At 32.1% G+C, this 26,164-nt stretch overlaps 1 protein-coding gene across 1 annotated transcript; it reads right to left on the bottom strand.

Annotated features, from left to right (window-relative positions):
- Positions 1 to 1,824: 1,824 nt before the first annotated feature.
- On the bottom strand, positions 1,825 to 25,008 carry LOC132735382 (transmembrane protein 214-A-like). The gene is made up of 15 exons (XM_060722321.1): positions 24,816 to 25,008; positions 21,721 to 21,941; positions 19,641 to 19,794; positions 18,480 to 18,694; positions 14,973 to 15,078; positions 14,208 to 14,289; positions 11,520 to 11,658; positions 10,903 to 11,004; positions 10,409 to 10,500; positions 8,172 to 8,331; positions 7,493 to 7,610; positions 6,667 to 6,763; positions 5,549 to 5,684; positions 2,894 to 3,045; positions 1,825 to 2,117 (listed from the first exon to the last, which is right to left on the bottom strand). Exons 1-15 carry the CDS (start codon positions 24,937 to 24,939, stop codon positions 2,009 to 2,011), a joined length of 2,007 nt encoding a protein of 668 aa, XP_060578304.1. The 5' UTR covers positions 24,940 to 25,008; the 3' UTR covers positions 1,825 to 2,008.
- Positions 25,009 to 26,164: the final 1,156 nt, after the last annotated feature.

The raw sequence follows: 26,164 nt of genomic DNA, 5'->3' as shown, positions 1-26,164 counted from the left end.
TGAACAAGAGGGCCATGATGGCCCTGAGGTCGCTCACCTGTATATAGGCCCCCCCCCCACCCAACGTTGCAGAGCCAATTTAACCCAAGGGCTTTTATTTGCACAAACTTGGTAGACACCCATAAGAAGATGTTTCATGCTAAACATTTAAGCTCTAGCTCATTGGGCTTTTTAAAAGAAGATTTTTTTTAAGTTTTTACTATACACATATAGTTAAAAACAATGACACCCCTGGGGCCGGGCCAGTTTTGACCCCAGGGCTTTTATTTGAACAAACTTTGTAGACACTTACTAGAAGATGTTTCATGCTTAATATCTAAACTCTAGCTATTTGGGTTTCTTCAAAGAAGATTTAAAGTTTTTGCTAAACACATATAAAGAAAATCAATGACCCCCGGGGCGGGGCCAATTTTGACCCCTGGGCTTGTATTTGAACAAACTTGGTAGACACCTATTAGAACATGTTTGATGCTCAATATCTTAGCCATAGCTCTTTGAGTTCTTTAAAAGAAGATTTTTTAAGTTTTTACTATATGCATATAGGGAAAATCAATGACCCCCCCGGGGCGGGGCCAATTTTCACCCCAGGGCTTTTATTTGAACAAACTTGGTAGACACCCATTAGAACATGTTTCATGCTAAATATCTTAGCTCTAGCTCTTTGGGTTCTTTAAAAGAAGATTTTTTAAGTTTTTACTATATGCATATAGGGAAAATCAATGACCCCCCGGGGCGGGGCCAATTTTGACCCCAGGGCTTTTATTTGAACAAACTTGGTAGACACACACTAGAAGATGTTTCATGCCAAATATCTAAGCTCTAGCTCTGTGAGTTCTTTAAAAGAAGATTTTTAAGTTTTTACAATATGCATATAGGGAAAATCAATGACCCCCGGGGCGGGGCCAATTTTCACCCCAGGGCTTTTATTTGAACAAACTTGGTAGACACCCATTAGAACATGTTTCATACTAAATATCTTAGCTCTAGCTCTTTGGGTTCTTTAAAAGAAGATTTTTTAAGTTTTTACTATATGCAAATAGGGAATATCAATGACCCCCCGGGGCGGGGCCAATTTTGACCCTAGGGCTTTTATTTGAACAAACTTGGTAGACACTCACTAGAAGATGTTTCATGCCAAATATCTAAGCTCTAGCTCTTTGAGTTCTTTAAAAGAAGATTTTTTAAGTTTTTACTATATGCATATAGGGAAAATCAATGACCCCCGGGGCGGGGCCAATTTTCACCCCAGGGCTTTTATTTGAACTAACTTGGTAGACACCCATTAGAACATGTTTCATGCTAAATATCTTAGCTCTAGCTCTTTGGGTTCTTTAAAAGAAGATTTTTTAAGTTTTTACTATATGCATATAGGGAAAATCAATGAGCCCCCGGGGCGGGGCCAATTTTGACCCCAGGGCTTTTATTTGAACAAACTTGGTAGACACTCACTAGAAGATGTTTCATGCCAAATATCTAAGCTCTAGCTCTTATGGTTTTTTAAAAGAAGATATTTAAAGTTTTTTCTTTCGGTTGCCATGGCAACCAGAGTTTTGCATGGAATTAAATTCTTTGAACAATTTTTAAAGGTGACCACCAAAGGAACATTCCTGTGAAGTTTGGATGAAATTGGCTTAGTGGTTTATGAGGAGATGTCATTTAAAGTAAAAGTTTACGGACGGACGGACGGACGGACGACGGACGGACGACGGACGGACGGACGCCGGACGAAAAGCGATCACAAAAGCTCACCCTGTCACTTTGTGACAGGTGAGCTAAAAATACGGGTACTGCTTCTGTACGGGAACTGCTCGCATGCCAGTACATGATTCCTTTATAATGTTTATAATATATTTACACATTATCTAAGAAAAGAAACAAACAAGAAAAGTTCATTCAAATATGAAAACAAAACTGGCAATGATTTTTTGCAAATGGTCACACTGATTTTCAGTATGGTAAAGCTTTTGAATAAATACACAGTATGGTAAAGGCGGGAACAGAAAGTTTTTTATGTCATTAATTGACGACACCATTCTATTGCTGATAAAGTATAATTCTGAAATCTATTAGCTGACCAGGATAATGTATGTTGTATATTAGCAGCAGAAAAATCACCCCTGAAAAAAAAAGAAAACAAAACAAATTACAATATTTTCTTTATTTCATACCTCGGTATAGGCAACTGTTTAAGGCAATAACAAAACTTGTGTATCTGATAAACAATATTGATGTTCAAATATGACAATTATTCACTTACGTTTAAATTGCAGACATGTGTATTTCTAAAGAATAAATAACTTCAAATGCTAATATTCTGACGAACGTTTCTGATTATAACTGGATCTGAATTTATGTATTACAGGCCTGTGTATAACCATAATGCATTCATAAAGGTGTTGAAATGATGTCATATTGAGACATGTGGCACATTTTACACATGAAATGTAAGATGTTACTTTCCCAACCCATTGCAAATACTGGTAAATCTACTCAACATTTTTCTTTCAAAATTAGGATTGTTTCTTAACTCCTGCCCTTGTTAATAAAAATATTTAAAATTTTCTTCATTTCATCTTTCCTAGTATATTGACTGAGCATCCCTGATAAATTCCAATATTTCATATCCAGTACAAAATCACTCTGATATGCCCAATCGCTATATACCCTATCCCTATTAAACGAATAGTTCTGCTTTAAACTTTAAAGTGTAAATGTTAAGTACAGCAAAGTGAAAACACTAAAATAAAACAGGTAAGAGAACAAGAATCTAGTCCTATAAGCTTGCTACCATGTAGTCGAGACATCACTGCTCTTAAATGGTGACATAAACCTGTCATTCTCACATTTCCAGTGTTGAAAAAGTTAAACTTAAAACTTGATAAAGCATACTTACTGAATAATATTTTTTTCTACCCAATGGTAGACGTATTTATAACAAACTGCTATGTGTCCCTGAATCCAGTATGTGTATTCAAGTATGAAATCCCAGCAAAGGGCTAAATACTTCCCCACTTCGTCCCAAATTTCTGGGGCCATAGAATACACCTGTAAATGTATAAAGGATAATAAATATAAATTTTTATACCATTTTTAATATAAATTTTTATGCCATTTTCAAGTTGTCAGTTCTTACGTTTCGTGTCTATTAATAAACCACCACCAATTTAATATGTGCCTATGTCATTATATTTTGTTGCAAACATATCAACTATACATTATAACCAATGATTGGTATATATCATATCTAATCAAAGATTATAACTTTTATCTGATTTTATCATGTTTGGCACTAAGCCACTTCATTGAATAAATACAAATGTCATATTAATCAAGTGAGCAGTTGTAATATTGGTATATTGTTATAATAAAGTATGTATGATCTTTACTGTGCATAACTTAAAGCCTTTTTGCACTGTCACAACTATTTATATTTTTTTTACTGAATTTATATTTTTGCTGTGTTTTTTTATGTCAAGTTGACAGCATTACTTGTATGGTGACTTTTCAGCTTTACTGGTTACAGAAGAACCAGTGTCCTATCATTAACAGATCAATGGGATTAACACTAAACAGTTCAATGGGAAGTGATGGCCTGGTGGTTAAGGTGTCTGCCACTCAACCATGTTTCTTCATATGACACCAGTACTGGTTGATTCCAAGAAGCAGACTCAGAAGTGATTAATATAAGTTGCAAGAACTTGTTTCGCAATCGAGCTTAAAAAAATATGTTTAAACCAATGAGCAATCACCAACGTTACATAGATAAGTGAACAACATTCAACATTCCTTATGAACTTGTGATGTGTAACTAATAACAAATGTACCTGAACAAATCAAATTAGCTCCTTTTTCAATCTTTTTTTAGCTTAAATACAAGAATTTGTAACAGAGTTACCAACGTCCCCCGCCTCGGGAGTTTTCTATGAAGCATAAAATTGTGCTATTTCAAAAGATTGAGGTATGGATCTCAGGACATTCAGTCAAAAATTATGATCAATGCTAGATCTGCAAATGTAACAATAAATTTGTTAAAGAAATAAAATGAAACATGGAATTTAAAAATTTATCATGTTAAGCTTTGACCTCTAAGTGTGACCTTGACCTTGGAGGTAGGAGAGCAGGTGTTGTGCATGACATAATGTCTTATTATTGAGACTATTTGTGCCAAGTATTTTCAAAATCCCTTGAACTATGAAGAAGTTATAGATTGGACACAAAATATACCATATAACAGACTATGTAAATCTTTGACCTCTAAGTGTGACCTTGACCTTGGAGGTAGGGACACAGATGTTACGCATGACATATCATCTAATCATTGTGACTATTTGTGCAAAGTATTTTCAAAATCCCTTAATCTATGAAGAAGTAATTATATGGACGGGACAAAAAATATACCAAATAACAGACACTGTTTACCTTTGACCTCTAAGTGTGACCTTGACCTTAAGAGGTAGGGGTGCAGGTGTTGTACCTGACATATCGGCTTATTATTGTGACTATTTGTGCCAAGTTATTCCAAAATCCCTTGAACTATGAAGAAGTTCTAGATTCGACACAAAATATATCATACAGACTATGTTAATTTTTGACCTCTAAGTGTGACCTTGACCTTGAAGGTAGGGATGCAGGTGTTGCGCATGACACATCCTCTTATTATAGTGACTATTTGTGCGAAGTATTTTCAAAATCCTTTGATCTATGAAAAAGTTATAGACCTGACACAAAATATACCCTGTAACAGACTATGTAAGTATTTGACCTCCAAGTGTGACCTTGACCTTGGAGGTAGGTGACCGGTTTTTGCGCATGACACATCATCTGATTATTGTGAACAATTATGGCAAGTATTTACAAAAGTCCTTCATAGATAAGAAAGTTATGGACTGGACACGACATATACCCTCAAATAGACAATGTTGACCTTGAATGAGCAAGTACGACCTTGACCCTGAAGGTACGGGTCTGGTTGTTGCGCATGACACATCGTCTTATTATAACAAACATTTGTGCCAAGTAATTTTAAATTCCTTTGATAAATGACAAAGTTATGGACCGGACACGAAATATACCCTGTAACAGACTATGTTAATATTTGACCTCCAAGTGTGACCTTGACCTTGAAGGTAGGTGACTGGTTTTTGCGCATGACACATCATCTGATTATTGTGAACAATTATGGCAAGTATTTACAAAATCCCTTCATAGATAAGAAAGTTATGGACCGGACACGACATATACCCTCAAATAGGCAATGTTGACCTTGAATGAGCAAGTGTGACCTTGACCCTGGAGGTAGGGGTCTGGTTGTTGCGCATGACACATCGTCTTATTATAATAAACATTTGTGCCAAGTTATTTCAAATTCCTTTCATTTATGACAAAGTTATGGACCGGACACGAAAGTGTGACGGACGGACGGACGGACAGACGGACGGACAGACGGACGGAGCCTATTTCTATATCCCCCTTTTTTCTTCGAAAAGGCGGGGGACAATAATGAATATTCTGCCCTAACATGGAGAAACATATTTTAAATGTCAAATACCTTATCAGCAACAGCTGTTCTATGTTGTCTAGTGTTGTTCCAGAAATGAATGACTGTCTCTACAATCTTAGCAACTACTGGGGCAACAGTTGTATATACTTTCTCATAGTATACTGGAACATTCACCTGTAACCAGCTGAAATGAAAAGCAATTCATATATAAAATTTTAAAATAAGGATAACTTTTTTTAATGACTGGTCTCAAACAAGATACTTTATAAGTTATAAAGATATTTGACAGGTTATATTACTAGTTATAAAGATTTTTTACATGTTATATGGTCCTATATAAATGGTTGTTTGGAAATCAGAGCAGCCAGACTTGGGTTATATAGCAAACAATCATTTATATAAGGTCATACAACCTGTAACGAAGATTTATAACAAATTTATAAAACAGCAAAGTTCCATTTTAGAGGGTTAAATGATATTTTTTCATAAAATGACAGTAACAGGATATATGAAACTATATTAAAATTATGATTATCCAATGAAAAGAATTATTTCCAACATACATTATTATAAATACTCCCTATATATACTGGCAAAAACTGAACTAAATGAATACATCATGTACAACTAAAGATGTCCTTCAAATCAATAATTTTTTATCTACAATTGTTTTTATGATCAGAGACATAGCTACCCATAAGTTGTGTAGGCTGTGGCCTATACCTTTTTTCCAAGAAAGTGAAAAAAAAAATATTTGTCTCCCTTCAATTTCTAATAATCCCCTGAAGTTAAACCCATCTCAATACAATGCCAACAAATTCTTTAGGGTACATACCTCAAACCCCAAAATAAGTCGTCCTAATACATTTAGACAAAGGCATGGCCACTAACAATCTTCTTTCTCTTACCACAAGATATACTGACAACAAATGATGTAATTGTTTCTAGCTAAATACTTAGTTTAATAAATTTCAACTATACAGTATTCATAAATATCAAAATTTCTGAAAAATGTATTTTTTTTTACAAAGATTCAGAAAAGAACAGAAACAAAAGAGGAAACAGTATAAAACTAATTTCCATAAACAAAACTGGCCGTGGGGAGGAATTGTTTTTCTTCTTTAAGATTTTGACTTTGAAAATGTTAAATTTTTAGGTGACCATACCCAAATATGATATCCGTGTAATATACAACAGTTGTCCATATTTTCTGTAGCACTCCTAGAACCCCATATGCTTCCAGAAACCTCACTGTTTTAGAATCTGTAAAATAAAATACAAGTTTTCAATGTCTCATTAGATTACATATATTTCCTTGCAATTGATATCAATATACAACAAAGTATCAGCAACAACTTTAATTTGATAATGTAACTGCAGTTAACAGATTTTTTAAACTGGCAACTTTTTACATGTATTTATCAAACCATTTTGGAATGAAGGGCATTCAGAACAATTTCCTTCGACTCACTCCAACAAATGACACAGAAAATCATCGGCTGGAACCAGATACATAAGCTGGCCAATTGGACAAGCTCAATGTTTGGATTTAACAAACTTCAACACATTATTGGTAATATCATGTAAACTCAATGGGAAATTTTTCTTAAATACACTAGTATTTCAATTGGGAGACATTTTTTCTTGTTTTACATGAATGTTCGGTAATATAAAGCGCTATATTTTACAACAGTCATAACTATTTTGGGCCGAAGAGCTCAATGTTAGTTAACTCTTAGCCTGTTGTTAGCAAAGATTCTACCCATGTGACCAGTGCAGACCAAGATAAACTGGCACACAGATGCCTTTATGATCAATCAAGGTCTGTCCTGTTCGCTACTCAGTCTGTACTTATTTTAAACTTTAAAATTTATCCCTAAAAATGGTGGATGGTTTTATCCCGACTGAATGATCAACAAGTCCATTTAAGAAATAGAGAATTTTAAGGGTTAAAGTGAGTGATGGATATTCTTAACAATCATTTTTTCGTACCTTTTAGAGTTTTACTGGTGTACACATCATATGCAACTATTGCTATCACCGTAGAAACCAAGAAAAACATCAACCATCTCCATGGAAACCTTGGCTTGCTCATTTTCTTCAACAATTCCTGAAATACAATATAGGCTTTTCTTTAAGAAACATATATAAATCTAATAACTTATCAAAACCTTACTGGAGGTGTTTCTTTTTTGTCACATAAATTTGAAGTATATCTCACAAATGATATAGAATGTTATATACTAAAAGGCCTTTGTAATTTATCACTTAGTCTGCTGGTTGGTAACAGATTCTACCCATGCTACCAATTCAGACAAAGATCAGTGCTAAGTTATGTGCCATTTAATCAGGGTCTGTTTTGTTTTCAATTCAGTCAGTACCAGTACATATATTGACTATTTCCCCAAAAATGATGAATGATCTTTTCAAAATTGAATGATGGACCAGTCCATTTAAGATAATTAGCATGGGAAGGGTTTTGTCTTAATAAATTAATTACAATACTTAAGTTCTTAAAACAATATTTTAATTAAACCAGTACAGGGATTGTACAGATGTAATCAATGAGGACTACAAACTGTGGAAATATATTGTTAACATTATACATACATCCTTTCAGATAAATGGAATATTATTATTAAATGCATATTATAAAGTATTTTTAATTTACCTCGCATATAGCAGTCATGCTGTCCCATTCGCCAGAGTTCTTCCCCTGGGAACTTTCTTCATTTGTTCTCATAAAAGTCATCAAGGTTTGTTGTAACAATTTCTGATCCATACATCCCCTGACTTTCTCCCAGTTATCATTCAGGTGAACAAGCAACAATCTAAAAACATGAAGCATATCATACTTGAAAATTCAGACAAAGTTTTTCACAAAATGCTACTTTCTTTTGCTGTTAGGTTTTACATAGCAGCAACTCTGTAAAGGTCATATGGCGACTTTCCAGCTTAACTGGAGGAGAAAGGCCTCAGTTGACCCTCCGTGCAGTATTTCAGGCATGAGTGGGAACCTAAATAGAACCACCTACCTTCCATAAGCTAGCTGGGTAGGTTCCTCACATTAAATCCAAAGTTCTTGGTGGGATTTTTACCTACAGTATTGAGGGGCAAGTAATTTGAAGTCATCAACCTTAAGCATTCCGCCACAGACACCCCTAAAAACTTAACACATGAACAGTTGCCAAACGCTCATTAACACCTCAACAAACTTTGAACTAAGCCAAACTTTGTATAGAAATAAACTTAAACTTTACCAAAACACACAAAGAATAAATATTTTGACATTACCTTTACATGAAGATTTAAATTAATTCAAGCACAAGTAGAAAACATACACATTAAGATGATTCAAAAACTAACTATGAATATTTCTATGCAGGGATCATTCTAGGGGGCGATTTCTCGCAAAAAAATCACCAAAATCTCAGAGAAATTTGTGAAATGAGAGAAAATCTCGCACGGCAATTTGAGCCGGAAAATGTCTAATCACCATTTAAAGAATGCTATAATTACACAAAAATATGATGAAAAATTCACGATTCCCATCAAGAATTTAATTTTAAATTGTTTATTAATGAAATCGGTGTAAAAAAAACTCCAAAAAGTAGTCCAACACTTCCAATTATTTAGGCTAAAATAATTGCCGATCGGAGACCGCAAATTCACCGTACAGAAATACCGTATGATGGCTAACCTTTATCTATCTGTAAGTCGAGAATTTACACAAAACATTTTTAATTGATTTCAATAAAAATTGTTAGACACAGACTAACATAAAAATGGACATGTCAAGAACAAATACCGGTAAAATTTGTCTTCTAAATGTCATATCAACCACGGTAAATTTTGCCATAAAGAACAAATTAAAAAAATTTGTGTTAGGATTTCTGATGAAATAGCCGATAATAAATATTCTTTTATTGAACAAAAATATTTAATTTTATACAATTGCAATCAGCAACAGCTAGAATTGTGAATGTTACAGCGGAAAACAGACAAATATTCATTTGTCACATATTTTCGCGATGTTGTGATATAAAAAAATACTAAAAGGAAGCTGAGTGTTATTTAAAGGTACACTTAAAATGATTTTTATTAATAAAAATTACTTTAGGTATTGTTTATATTTGTGGATATGGAGATATTTGTCATTATGTGTTCAGGTCACATATTCAATGAATATTTTTTAATGGAGGGAGGTGTGTGAAGAAAACAAAATGTAAGGTTATAAGAAATATTCTTCAAATCTCAACAATCATTTCTGTACAGTATAGTGTTGTCCATTAGGAACATTGGCTGCAAATAATAGTTGCAGTAGATATGATATCCATGTATAATTATTTTATATTTCAGAATAAAGGTACGTGTTATATTTATTTTTCACAATTAGAATGTTATTATGTTTAAAAATTCACAAAAGAAAAGGCATAGGATGTGTTAAAAAAGTGAAAACAAAAATCACTGTAATAAACAGAGCTTCATCTTCTTCTATCCTCATTAGGTAAACAATGTTTATATGTACAGTGATTTTAAAAAGTTTGAAATTTCCATATTTTTAACCTCGCCCATCGTGAAAATTAAATCTCTCAAGAAAATCTAATTTCTCTCATTAAAATTTCTCAAATGAGAGAAAATCTCTCACTAAAAATCCTGACCAGAATGATCCCTGCTATGCAATCTGAATGAAATTAAAATAAAGATAAAATCAACCGTACAAAAACCACGTAACTCTTCAGTTTTCAAGAAATAAATCAAACCTGAAAGTTAATTGATAGAACAAAGTTCTTTTAAGTTACAAAACAAGTTTTATTCACCAACGCTGATATTTGATAAGTAGCCTGCTGCCTATAAATATTATAATTCTTGAATATATGACAATACATAGAGTAAATGTTAACTGACCTTGACTGTCTGAGATGTTTAGTGTATAGCTGACACCATAGAGCAAATGTGTGTTTATCCTTACTGAGACAATCCACGAGACACGATATCAACTGAAATATAAACAACATACTTAATGTTTTGATCAGGAAGGGAATACATATGAGCCGCATCACGACAAAACCAACGAAATGCGTTTGCGACCAGCATGGATCCAGACCAGCCTGCGCAGTCTGATCAGGATCCATGCTGTTCGCTATCAGTTTCTCTACTTGAAATAGGGTTGGTAAGCGAACAGCATGGATCTCATCAGACTGCGTGGATGCGCAGGCTGGTCTGAATCCATGCTGGCCGCAAAGGCATTACATTAGTTTTGTCGTGACGCGGCTCATATATTCTTTCAGCTAGTCAGGAATATCTTTGACTGTTTTAGAAAAAAAGCTGGGCAGAAAAAAATCCAAAGACAATCTGCTAACATTACAAAATATCAGAATAAAAATTAGTAAGTTATCTACCTCTGATTTGAGTTCTTTACTGGCATCAGGGTTAGCTCTTGTCAAGTATGATGGGAAGAAGTTTCTCAGTGATGACTCCAAGTTTTTGCCATGGGCTACACTCTAAAATTAACAAAACAATATAATAAGTTTTCATATTCAGGAGAGTGATAAACAATTTATGAGCACAGTTTAACACTTTATTTACTGGATTATAAATGTTTAAACAACAAGTATGATAATTATGTCACTACCTATAAGAAATATCAAAAATATAAAATTTATATATAAAGCTTGAAATACTCAACAAAGTTTAAAGTTAAAGGGAAAAGTAAAAAAAAAAACTTTATATTTGGCAATAGTTGTTTTAAATTTTGTATCTTACTTCACATGAATAGCAATAACCCATGTCGCTGACAAAAAATTCTATTATCTTCAGAATGTATCGAAAATGTTCAATTTATAAAAAGAGTGGGGCAGTCCTTTATATATTTCGCAGTTTCGACATTTTTTATTACCAATTATTTGTCAATCATCACTTTTACAATATATAGTTAATTCAGCTCAACTTGAGAATGGAAAGATGAGCATAATTCACTTTAAGAATATGTTTTATTACTATAATTAGTAATATTTACCTTCAGTTGTGGGTAGAGAGCAATCAATCTTTTGCGTATGTCACTAGGTAAGCCTTGTATATACAGTGAATCAAACAACCTAAAAAACTCCTGTAGCTTGATCTCCCCACCTGCCTGTTCCAATTGTTTACCATGTAACCTGTCATATATATATAGGCTTAATGATAACAACAATTATCCAGATATCAGCATGATAGTGGCCGCATGGATGAATGGTTAACTGGTCAGCCTAGTAATCTAAGGATTGCTGGCCGTATGGGCTGAAATCCTGTCAGGGGCAAGGTGTTGTTTATGTGATCAAGAAACCTTACACTCATTGCTTAGTACTGGTTGGTTTCCTGAACAGATTCCAGAGTGTTTCAATAAGCTTATAGCTTCCAACACAAACTAAAATTGGGTGCCAGATAAGTTGCATGCTTTAAAATGATGTTATTTTAGCACATTTTATGAATGAACTGCATTAAAATGATGTCATTTTGGGGCTTAGAGAATAAAACTGCCTGCCTAGGACGATGTCATTTCGGCATTTTGAATAAAGTTGTAAATTCATAAGCTTTGGTAAGAAAATAGTTAAACAAGAGGGCCATGATGGCCCTGAGGTCGCTCACCTGTATACAGGCCCCCCCACCCCCGGGCCAATTTTTACCCAAGGGCTTTTATTTGTTTATTTGAACAGACTTGGTAGACACCCATAAGAAGATGTTTCATGCTAAACATCTAAGTTCTAGCTCATTGGGTTTTTTAAAAGAAGATTTTTAAAGTTTTTACTATACACATATAGTTAAAAACAATGACACCCCAGGGCCAGTTTTGACCCCCAGGCTTTTATTTGAAGAAACTTTGTAGATATTTACTTAAAGATGTTTCATGCTTAATATCTAAACTCTAGCTATTTGGGTTTTTTCAAAGAAGATTTTTAAGTTTTTGCTATACACATATAAGGAAAATCAATGACCCCCCGGGCGGGGCCAGTTTTGACCCCAGGGCTTTTATTTGAACATACTTGGAAGACACCCATTAGAACATGTTTCATGCTAAATATCTTAGCTCTAGCTTATTGAGTTCTTTAAAAGAAGATTTTTTAAGTTTTTACTATATGCATATAGGGAAAATCAATGACCCCCTGGGGCGGGGCCAATTTTGACCCAAGGGCTTTTATTTAAACAAACTTGGTAGACACTCATTAGAAGATGTTTCATGCTAAATATCTAAGCTCTAGCTCTTTGGGTTCTTTAAAAGAAGATTTTTTAAGTTTTTACTATATGCATATAGAGAAAATCTATGACCCCCTGGGGCGGGGTCAATTTTGACCCCAGGGCTTTTATTTGAACAAACTTGGTAGACATTCACTAGAAGATGTTTCATGCCAAATATCTAAGCTCTAGCTCTTTGGGTTCTTTAAAAGAAGATTTTTTAAGTTTTTACTATATGCATATAGGGAAAATCAATGACCCCCCGGGGGGGCCAATTTTGACCCCAGGGCTTTAATTTGAACAAACTTGGTAGACACTCACTAGAAGATGTTTCATGCTTAATATCTTAGCTCTAGCTCTTTGGGTTCTTTAAAAGAAGATTTTTTAAGTTTTTACTATATGCATATAGGGAAAATCAATAACCCCCTGGGGCGGGGCCAATTTTGACCCCAGGGCTTTTATTTGAACAAACTTGGTAGACATTCACTAGAAGATGTTTCATGCTTAATATCTAAGCTCTAGCTCTTACGGTTCTTTAAAAGAAATTTTTTAAGTTTTTATTATATGCATATAGGGAAAATCAATGACCCCCCGGGGCGGGGCCAATTTAGACCCCAGGGCTTTTATTTGAACAAACTTGGTAGACACTCACTAGAAGATGTTTCATGCCAAATATCTTAGCTCTAGCTCTATGGGTTCTTTAAAAGAAGATTTTTTAAGTTTTTACTATATGCATATATGGAAAATCAATGACCCCCTGGGGCGGGGCCAATTTTGACCCCAGGGCTTTTATTTGAAAAAACTTGGTAGACACTCACTAGAAGATGTTTCATGCCAAATATCTAAGCTCTAGCTCTTAGGGTTGTTTAAAAGAAGATATTTAAAGATTTTTCTTTCGGTTGCCATGGCAACCAGAGTTCTGCATGGAATTAAATTCTTTGAACAACTTTTAAAGGTGACCACCAAAGGAACATTCCTGTGAAGTTTGGATGAAATTGGCTCAGTGGTTTATGAGGAGATGTCATTTAAAGCAAAAGTTTACGGACGGACGACCGACGGACGGACGGACGCTGTACGAAAAGCGATCACAAAAGCTCACCCTGTCACTTTGTGACAGGTGAGCTAAAAATAAAATGACATTAATTTCCATGAAAAGTTATCTTATTGAGTTAATTATTTTAAATATGAAAGAACATGGTAGAATAAGCAAATTAAAAAATACTTGACATGTGTTTGCAGTTCAGATCAGAATATCCATCCCTCAGGTATGTGCCCAATGGTGGTAACTCTGCCTCGTTACAGCCCATTGGGCAGGTACCCTTGAGACAGACATTTCGATGTGAACTGTAACATATGACACATATCATTAATCATCAAAGGCCTTGAGGAGGGAGATTCAATTTTTAGCACAATGACTGTATAGACTGTTCAAGCACAAACAGTACTTTTTTATAGTAGGATTGATTCAATAAACTAATGTTTGTAGTATACATACCCAAGAATTGTCTCCAGATACTGCATACAAAAACTTCCTAGTGCTTTCGGACTGAGACAAGGCTGCATTATCTCTAACCATACTGAAATATTGTCATAAATCATAGCATGTAATATATAAACTGATAGTAAAAATATAGAGATTTAAAATGGTTATAGTACAATCAATTTATTTCACAATTCAACAAAAATTTTCAGCTAAATTTAGGCCGTAGTAGCATCATTTCAAGACCTCACACAAAAAAAGAAATATCATTTCCAACATTTTACTGGTGTGGATATATATATATTATGTAAATTAAAATAGCATTTTCAGATTAACATAAACAGAACACACTATTATAAACATTTCTTTTCAGCAAATAAACATCTAACTTGTGTCAAACTCTTAAGAGACTGAACCCTATGACCTCAAAATCTGGAGGTTGAAGATAAAAAAGCTGATTTCTCAAATGTAAAGCTAAAGTGGAATCTTTAAATTTGACACACAATAAAAATAGAATTAATATATAATTAAATGTTGAAATCACTATCTATATGAGTGACTATAATGTAATTGTTGAAGCAATGTGACAAGTCAAGGTCACATAACCTAACTACAGTCAATTTAGTAAAAGTCATCTTACAATTGCAAATGATAAAATCCACTGCATAAATGAACCTAATTGACATTAATAATTTACATGCATATTGACAAAAATCAACAAATCTGTGACCAAAGTCTGTGAAATATAAATATATAACAGACAATGAAGATTGTATATACCTCTAATGCCAGCTCTAAGACTCGGATATCCCACCTGGCCTAATGCCCACATTAACGCAAGACATTTCTCAGGTCGATTCTGTACACTTTTAACTATCTCTTTGTACTGGAAAAACATTTCAATATAGATAGACTAGTTAACAGCATTTAGTAAATCAAAGTTATCAGTGTCTATTCTAGGAATTGAAAAATAGGGGTGATTTTCCCCCCTCTATTTCAAAAAAGGGGGCGATTTTCAAAATCAAAGGGTGCCAATATAAACTGCCAATGTTAAACCGTCTGCATTAAGTTTACACTGAGGCGTTCAACCGATGAAATAATTAAAACGATAATATTTATTTAAGGCAGCAGAAGTTGTCCCCCCTTAATTTTTAAACGAAAACAAATTATTACAGAACTGCCGCGATTGATTATAAAGGGATTGGCAATACAAATAATCGAACTATCTTTCACGTCTAGATCGTAGCCAAGCTAGGAATTGCCTCATTTTTCTTGATTATTTACTACACTAAAATGGCGCCCAACTGTCAGACCTAGCACACTAGTTCCGGTCGATACAGAACATTCCGTTAATTTCCGTCAACCCACGTAACCAGTACCATACGGTACTAAATTATTATAATTAGCTTACAGTTACCTCCCTTCGGTTTTCGGTGTAAATGTAAACAAAACAACCAAATATAATGCGGGATGGAAGTTTTACGGTTTTATTAACTTTTTTATAGATGCGCGATTTTCAAGCACATGATTTTGAATTTTGCGCAATCTGTTAAATACTAGAGTGAATCGCGCAATCGCGCGTCCTAGAATAGACACTGAGTTATATCTGACAGCTAAGACACATAATATTTTTGATGTTAAGTTCATTAAACTATTATCACAATCCATATATACAAGTAACTGTCTTTTTCTTAACACTCCAGAAACAAGATAATCAACAGTTTACACTGGTGCTAGCAAAACAAGAGCCACCGCCAGGCGGGGGCAACGCTCGACTTTTTACTTTTTCTAAACGCAAACATAGAAAGGTTTGATGTTTCCTTTTTATAAATTTAGTTGGACTGTCTTGTCACATTAGTTTTGTTTATATATTTTGTATATATATGAATAGAAACATTAAGCATATTTCTAAAAATAGCAACAGTACGCAATGTCTAAAAATAGCAACAATGACGCAATTTCTAAAAATAGCAACAATGACGCAATTTCTGAAAATAGAAAAAATGACGCAATTTCTAAAAATAGAAAAAATGACACAATTTCTAAAAATAGATAAAAAAAACCAATTTCTAAAAATAGAAACAATGACGCAATTTCTAAAAATAGAAAAAAAAATGACGCAATTTCTAAAAATAGAAACAATGACACAATTTCTAAAAATAGAAAAAAATGATGCAATTACTAAAAATAGCAACAATGACGCAATTTCTAAAAATAGAAAAAAATGACGCAATTTCTAAAAATAGAAAAAAATGACGCAATTTTTAAAAATAGCAACAATGACACAATTTCTAAAAATAGAAAAAATGACGCAATTTCTAAAAATAGAAAAAATGACGCAATTTCTAAAAATAGAAACAATGACGCAATTTCTAAAAATAGAACAAAAATGACGCAATTTCTAAAAATAGAAAAAAATGACGCAAATTCTAAAAATAGCAACAATGACGCAATTTCTAAAAATAGAAAAAATGACGCAATTTCTAAAAATAGAAAAAAATGACGCAACTTCTAAAAATAGAAAAAAAATGACGCAATTTCTAAAAATAGAAAAACATGACGCAATTTCTAAAAATAGAAAAAATGACGCAATTTCTAAAAATAGAAAAAATGACGCAATTTCTAAAAATAGAAACAATGACGCAATTTCTAAAAATAGAAAAAATGACGCTATTTCTAAAAATAGAAAAACATGATGCAATTTCTAAAAATAGAAAAAAAATGACGCAATTTCTAAAAATAGAAAAAATGACGCAATTTCTAAAAATAGAAAAACATGATGCAATTTCTAAAAATAGAAAAAAAATGACGCAATTTCTAAAAATAGAACAAAAATGACGCAATTTCTAAAAATAGAAAAAAATGACGCAATTTCTAAAAATAGCAACAATGACGCAATTTCTAAAAATAGAAAAAAATGACGCAATTATATACATGTATATATATGTATATATATATATATCTGATATATATTTGATATATATATATATATCTATATATGTATATATATATATATATATATATATATACATGCATACATGTATATATATACCTGCATATATGTATATATATACACACACACATTTATATATATATATAATACATATACTATACATACACACACACCAATAAATGCACAATCTGAGAAAATTCAGTAATATAACCTTCAAGGTCAAGGTCATTAAAGAGCCTAAGCAAATTTGGGTTTGATAAACAACAAGGTCTGGTCCTTAAGAATGTTCTGTTATAATATGAAGTTTATCCCTTCAAAAATAGCAAAGTTACAGTCAGTTACTGCCAAAACAATGAAAATTTCAATAATTTGACCTTCAAAGGCAATGTCATTAATGAGTGAAGGTCAAGGTCTTTCGGTATATTTTTAACAGTTATCTTTGAAGATTATTTTGTTCAAGTTTGAAGACAATCCATTCAAAAATAACAAAGTTACAGCCAATAATAGCCAAAAAAATGAAAATTTCAATAATTTGACCTTCAAAGTCAAGGTCATTGATGAGTGAATGTCAAGGTCTGACTGGTTATTTTTAAGGGATATCCTTGAGAATTATTATGTTCAAGTTTGAAGACAATCCATTCAAAAATAACAAAGTAACAGCCAATAACAGCATGAACAAGCAAAAATTGGACTTTAAACCTTGAAGGTCAAGGTCATTTATGGATGAAGGTCAAGGTTAGTGTGGTCTACTGAAAGGTCTTGTCCCAAGGGTTGTTGTGGCCAAGTATGAAGACAATACAGCAAGAAATAAAAAAGTTATGATCCAGGTACAAGTTTTCGGACGGCAACGGAGACGGCAACGCCGACCTGACTATAACAATACCTCTCCTTTTTTTTTCAAAAAAAAAAAAAAGTCGAGCTAAAAAACTGTCGACACAGCCTCATTACGGCCAGTAACCAGTGTAAAATTCTATAACATCAACTCAGTGATTAACCTACTTAGTAGTCTCTGCACATAAACTATATCCCTTTTCATGGTAAATATCTTTTAATGTGTGCTAGTCTTTTTTCCAATATGGACTAATCCATTCATCATTATTTGGGGAAAATCAACCATTGCCCATGATAAATTGCCCATCTTTCAATTTAAATAAGATTATTCATCATTTTCAAGGAAAATTTTAATATATGGTGAAAGATTAAACAGCAAACAGTACAGACTATGATCAGACGGTAAAATTATTTGCAGCTCATGGAGTTTACTTTGATATCATTTGAATCTCTATCATGTACAATTCAATCCTATATATTTAACTGATTATCCTAGCACTTACCTGGTCAAGTTTTGACAAGACAATATCAGGGCTTCCTCTGACAAGCAACTGAAGGAAGATCTTATAACCGTGTGTCGGGTTTCCGTTCTGACACTCCTCTAGCATCGTCATGATACAGAAATACAGTACGTGTTCAAGAGTTGCGGCATTACAGTCAGAGAGTACGGAGGTCAAAACTTTCGTACAACCTTTCTTCAGGGAGGATGCCGGATAATCTGGAGGAAAATAAAGCATCATGTATTATCTCTTCATATGTTTTACTTACAGTTTGAATTTAATTTATTTATTTGGTTGATTTTTAAGTCATAAAAGCATTGTAAAGTTCATTACTCATGGAGAATGACCTCAGGTGACCATGTATATATATTTTTCAAGTCACAAGTATTTTTTAAAGCATCAACCTTATGTTAAGAAGATGAAGAGTTAAATAGCTTGAAAACCTTCGTAAAATGAAAGATTTGGTTTTTTTTTGGAATTAAACTTTAAAGTGACAATAGAACTATAAAGGTCATATGCTAACATTTAATCTCCTAATAGTACAACAATCAAAAGTGGTAGACTCCCAAGTTAAGTTTTATTTAAGTCACAAGTTTGGCATTTTGATATAATGACAAACACTTAATTACATACAAGCTAAACAACTTTCGATTAATAGAATGTGCAGCTTTGTTCATAAACTGAAAACAATTAACTTATTAAGGATGAGTAGTTCTAAGTAATCAACCTTCATCATATGGCCATAGATCTTATATAACAAATAATGACTTTTAACAATATCCATTTGAATTTAATATGTTTTTTACATGTTTTACTCAAGAACATTTTAAAATGAATATTCAAGAAAGTTAAATGTACATGTATGATGAGCATTTATAAACATAAATAATTAGGATTAAATTATCTCAACATAAATCATAAATAATAATATATTTTTATGTCATTCAGTTAACAGAATCAAAGCATGCACTCTTAAGGGCTAATTACCTCATGATATGTAAGACAAAAAATACATATAATATTATAATGTAATGGTTTACAAAAGGCAAAATGAAACTGTTTCTTTTCATTTCACCTCAAAGCAACTATTTCAGATTTAAGGAAATATACTTATTCTCATAAACAAATCAGCTATAAATTAATTACAACTATGCTGATAATTACCCAAATTTTCTTTCTTAAGGAATTTGTCATTGTCTGGACAGTGCTCTAACTTCATGTTGAGAAAGGTAACAAGATCCTTCAACCACAGTTCAGGCTTGTCAGGAAAGTGACCTTTAGATTGTAGCAGTACAGATTTCAGGTCAGCTTCAGCAACCTGTAATACAATATCAACTATATGAGCACAATATCACAAATATATGAGTACAATATCATAAAAGATAAAGATTTGAAAAATCTGTGATATCATAACACTTATTATTCGACATTTGAAATACTTCCTACAGTTAAATCCTTATAATGCATAATATCTTAAATGGACTTGTCCATTTTTTATTTTGGACAAAACTTATTATCATTTGTAGGGGAAATAATATACTGACAGAAAAGCAATGTAGACTATAATCAGATTGCTAGGACGTGCACTGGTTGCATAATATTACAATGAGTAGAAGCAGTAACTGCAAGCAGGATTATGGTTAAGACAAGTAGTGACTTAATCTGTTTAAATGTGGTTATTGCACACAAAAAAACATTTTCCTCTACTGAAATCTAGTTATTCTGTTTGATTTTTTTACAGTAACTGTTGCTAAAATGTATCAATGCTAAAGTATCTGAGACCCCTTATCAGGTTTCTCACCCCAAATGAATCAATGATAATCTTTTGTTCCCTAAGAGTTAAAAACATAACTTTTACTGTGAAAACACTTATATTCAATTTTGTCTCCAACCTAACAACCATTTGCCATATTTCAATACTTGAATTTGATGCTTTTAAAATCCTATAGAAGCTTTCACGAAATAGTTACTATGTAAATAATTTTGTTTAACCATCAGGATAATTTATACCATACCAAAAACAAAAGCCATTTAAAGTGAAAATGTCATTTTTTATTGACGCTCCTACAGTGCAACGCTAACATTTAGCGCATCTTAACACTATGTTCGTATAACGCAAATGACGCCACGTAAAAATATATGCACGACCATGCAATACCATTATCACAGATTCGCAAAAGCGGCACGGGTATGTGATAAAATGAATCATGATAAATGTATGTAAATAAGTAGACTTCCTCGTAACTCTCACAGGAAGGAAGACTGTTCTATTTACAGGTTGATATAGGAGGGGTGTATCAGTATGTAGATTGTAAACATCTACACACCTTCTTTTCCTCCAAAATTTATATATGAAATCACACTTAGTATACTACTTTTATAAGACTATAATGATTTTAATCTCCTTTTATCATCACAAGATCTATGAAAGATGAAGTTCATCTGGGTGATTTAGGTGACTGTCTCATATGACACAGGTGCTTATTAACTTAGTCAGGGAAAACTTTGTCATGGTGGGAAACAGCGAGACTTATGTTATATCAATATATTTTCAATGTCTCTTGAACAATGCAGATTAAATATTTCTGATTATTTAGTAGACTAGGAGTAAACAATGAAATTAATTTATTGCATAAGTTCACTACTTATATTTTACCTTTTTGCAACAACTACTGCTTTTTTAATTAAGACATTCTTGTGTAGTAACCAGGAGAAAATTTAACATTTAAATCTATTAAAACAGTGAAATAATAAGCTTCATATGATAAATAATGCAAAATTTATAAATGGTGTTTTCATAGATTGCTGTATATGCCTAAAATTAACACGGATGGAAAAACCTTCACATAAAGTACTGGGATAAGATTGGTCAGTTTCAAACAATTTTGTCAGCTTGAAAGTTAAATATAGAATTCTATATTTGGCTTCCATTTGATGTGAAAAACCACTATACAAGGACACATAAAAAGAAAAGAGCTAAAGCAATAGAAATGTTACAGTGACGCTCAGCCACAAATTATTACAAAAGAGATAAGAAGTACATAAATGAACACAACCAAGCTTTATAACATGTAAGCACATGCACATGTTTGCCCTATTTTCTTACCTGGATCACACAGTAAATGGTTGCACAATCCCTGCGCAAAAAGATTTTTTCGGCACAAAACCATTAAGAAACCTGATCGAAGCAAGTCATGTCTCATTAATTCAACTTACAATACAAAATGGATAGAAAATCACGTACCTCTTTAATTCCATCTTCAAACGGTCTTTTCTTGGGTGACTGGTCTACTTTCTTTTTCTGAACACTTTTTTTCTTATTTGCGCCATCTGATAAGCTTTTACCATTAGACTCTTTGCCAGCTTCAATTTTATCGGCAAACTTTTCCTGCTGTTTCCTTTCATATCGCTGCTGCTCACGAATTACAAAGGCATCATATATAGTCGAATCTTCTTTCATAGGATCTGAAAATATAATACAATATGGTCAATTTGCCATTATTTGGTTCCTTGCTTTTTTGTTGTTGAAATCTGTTTTTGCCTCAGAGTTTCTAATAGCAACATTCTTTATTTTAAAGGCTGTTCCAGTCCGTTGAAAACACTGTTGTTAAATCTACCGTTCACACAAACATTTTGAGAATAACAAATTTATTTTTTATAGTGAAATAAAAGTGATATTTGTTTTTCAACATTGAAATAGCACTATTTTTTTACCGTTTTTGCATAAGTGCTGTTTGGCCCTGTATTGTACAGCATTAATCACTGAACTTAGTAGAATAGTATTCTGATTTATTTTCTTAGACCATTTTCTATCATTCTAGATAGTTTTCAGGGCAAAGTTCAACAAAAAAATTTTTTAATAGATTTTTCAAACAGGATGGCACCGCCAAGTGTGTATCTGCTGTGTAATATATCACGCTTCTGGCCTTCTTTGTTTATATTTAATAAGGGAAATCTCTGATAGTGTTAGAATTGTATTTATTCAAACACCATCAAAATGCTACCAACATTCACTCATTTTTGACTGAAGTTGTCATCGCTCTTTTTTAAAGAATTTGATAATTCTTCACGGATTTAACAAGTAAAAGAATATATTATATATTTTTGTCAGATTATTATTGTTTACTAAATGGAATGTAAGTATGACTGAATGCTCTGATGTGCCCTCAATTTTACAAGTATTTAATTTTTTTCTTTCTAGATATTAAATTTTCTTAAGTTAGAATTTGTCTTATTTAAGCATTTGTAACTAAAAAGCTATTTTTTTACAAAAACAGTTTTAATATGATAGGATTAGAAGTCTTTTTTCAAGCGAGGACATAAGCATTATTATATTTATAATAAATATTTGATTATTTGCAGTGATTTTTAGTGTTTCCCTCCTAACTAGAGGCGTACTGGCAGTATGTTACGATACGGAAATCAATTTGATTTCAGTAACTTTACCGAAATCAACTTTTCATTACCGAAATCAACTTATAAAATTACAATTAAACAATTTATTTGAATTATTTTTGAAAAATTAAAGTTACATTAAATAAATATGTAAAAATATTTTGCAGTCGGTCTAAAAAACAAGCATTATACAGTTTCATAAACCTTTTTAACAGTTATGTGGTAAATCTCATCAAATATTGTTCATAAATTAGGATTTTAAACGGAAAACCCCAGGGTAACACTAAAGTTCGTATACGAAATTTAACATGCAAATGAAGACAATAATCAGCTCGTGTATGTGCTACGTCACATTGTTATAGTTGCTATCCGGAACACAGCAAATATGAGATTTTCTTGTGCAAACACACTTTAACCGTTTTAGCTTCATGGTGCACTAGGCCCGTGGTTCAGAACAAAGTAATCATCTCATAAAAAGGATTAAATTTGTATGAAAACATCCGTTACAATGCGGAAATATACCGTTAGATTAGAACTGCTGCACATAGTCATGTTTGTTGATTTCATATTGATGAACGGATGAACCGAGGGCGGAGTTTCTCATGCAAACAGAAATAATTATTATTGTACTTCCGATTTCGCCACAATGAGGTTGCCCATTTTTTATGCTTATAAAACTTATTTTAGTTGTCTTGACACCAAAATAAAATCTGGAGTCAATATGAAACCCAATTTATTAATAAAATGTCGCCATTTCTGTTTTTATCAAATTTATTTAATGTAGCTTTAAGAAATATGGGTTGAATTGAACTTACATGCAAAAAATCACTAAAAAATGATAGATATTGATGATGTTAGAGACAAAAATATATTTTTCATGATTTCTTCCCCTATCTAAGCAAACCAAAATCAACACTAATTACAGAAATCGATGTATAAAAGCAAGTTTGAATAATTTATGTCATACCTGTTTTGATATTTAATATTAATGAAGATTCAATTTGACATGCAAACAAAGAGAAATAAACAAAAAAGTGATTTTGATGATCTTATCGATACTAGCTGGCACATGAATACAATTTGTAATTTTGGGAAAGGGAAAAAAATTCTAGGAAAAAAAAAGATAACCAAAATATTTTGATTTTGATTTGTATGATATATCAATGCTTAATAAACAAAACAATTGAGAAAGAAACATATTAATAATTTTTCTATTCTAGAAATATGATATTTTATGTCTAAGCCCGATCAGGCACTTTCATCAGCATGTTTATCAGGTCTAGGATTTCATGATATTTATGGACTGTCCGTAAATTTATAGACAGTCTAGAAATTTAAAGATTTTTCAATCCATAAATTTACAGATATTCAATGTGAAATTTGCTGTTTTTAGTTTTACAATAAAATCCGCAGCTTAAGACAAGTTGTTTTATTGATTGTTTATATTTACAAAGGTAATGGGGTGAGTTTCATCTTTGTATGATGATTTTGAAATTTTTGTTAAAAGTGAAAATTGAAAGTCATCAAACTGTTCTGAATCTTAGCATACTGTTACAACTTACATTTAATCATATAATACCTAACCTTATTCATTTTAACCTGCGGTTTAAAATTTTAATGCAACTTGAATACTTCTACTATTTTCTTACTTAATGTCTGTAAATTTACAGATAAGAAAATCCGTAAAATTATGGAATCCTAGACCTGTTTATAATTTTGTCCCTAAGTGTGGCTACATTTCGCAAACATTGCGTTTCTCAAAATTAAACGAACTGAGACTTTAACTTTCTCTTATTAAAATTGCATATCCTGAAGAAAGACAGGTATATACATTTGCTTTCATTTTTACTGGGAATACGCTTTATCAAAATAGCCCAAATCAGCTGTGGATGTACCCCACCCACTTTTTCTTCATGTTGCGCAATATAAAAAAAATCATTTTACCCAGAGGAGCGATCCTTGGCATATTATCAATGAATTGCTTTCGCTGAGACTTCGTCAGATTTTGATTCTGCCCTTTCGCTTTCTTTGTTTTACCAACAACTGACCAATTACCGGCACTTGCCATGTTGATAATTTTTCAAACGCTTTTTCAGGAAGTGACGACTACGTGTACATCTGAGTGCACCAAACGATTGATCATGGTTTGGCTAAAGATTGCTTAGTGCCGTACTAAATAGTAAAACGGAAACTTAAAGCGGTGCAGTTTATTTTATTTTTTTGTCAAGCTTTATAATTTGATAGCAGCTGGATATTAACTATTTCTCAGAAATTGTTTGAAAAAAGTTTTAAAATGCAATCTAAATCTTCAACTTAAGGAGCATGATATCACGGATTTTAATTGCAGTCCGTATATATGCTCAAATAGTATGTTGGTCTTTTGGACAGTCTTTATTAAAAATAGATTACTGACCTCTTTTTTGTTTTTTATTTTTGCTTATTATGTTTAGGTACATAAAATGCTTTCTAGTCTGTTGAATCATATTGTGATAATTGCTTGTAGTCAATTATTTTAACCATATGTGCTTATTTATCTTAATTTATTTACAGCTTTAATTCGAGCCTCTTAATCTATTTTTTATACAGGTTATTTGTTTGCATGTTAAAGGATACTCTGTAACATCGGAAAATAGCTTTTATGGCTAGTGTTATTATGTTTATTGTAACCGCCGATAAATAAAGATTATTTTATCTATCTATCTTATCTTATTTAAGTCTGTGATGATATTAACGTCTTATAGTGAATACACACACACACCATTTATTTCTTTCTTTCTTTCTTTCTTTCTTTCTTTCTTTCTTTCTTTCTTTCTTTCTTTCTTTCTTTCTTTCTTTCTTTATTTATTTATTTATTCATTTATATTTTTTTTTATTTATTTATTTATTTATATTTATTTATTTATTTATTTATTTATTTATTCCTTTCTTTCTTTCTTTTCTTTCTTTCTTTCTATCTTTTTTTCTTTCTTTTTTTATGTATTTATTTATTTATTTATTTATTTATTTATTTATACTATTTCGAGTGACAGTTCTTCGATGCAGTTACAATTCTGCTTACTTGAAATGGGTCAGTTAAGAATATATAAACCTAAATTTATACCTTACATATACGTTATTTTCATAAACATGTAGGAGATATATATTTTTTTGCAATTTATTGATATTGTTTTAACCATACTTTTTGTAATTGAATAAAAGTAATTATTTTCCATGAAAAAGTTTCTTCGATATGGCAATGAAAGTGTTAAATTCTTCGGACATAATTATTTCACATTTTAATCAAAATTTGACAT

This window comes from Ruditapes philippinarum, unplaced genomic scaffold, assembly GCF_026571515.1.
Source record: "Ruditapes philippinarum isolate M1 unplaced genomic scaffold, ASM2657151v2 ctg559_1_1_1_1, whole genome shotgun sequence".
Taxonomy (NCBI): Eukaryota; Metazoa; Mollusca; class Bivalvia; order Venerida; family Veneridae; genus Ruditapes; species Ruditapes philippinarum.
The sequence above is the reverse complement of the archived record's forward strand: the minus strand, read 5'-3'. Positions and strand labels throughout refer to the sequence as shown.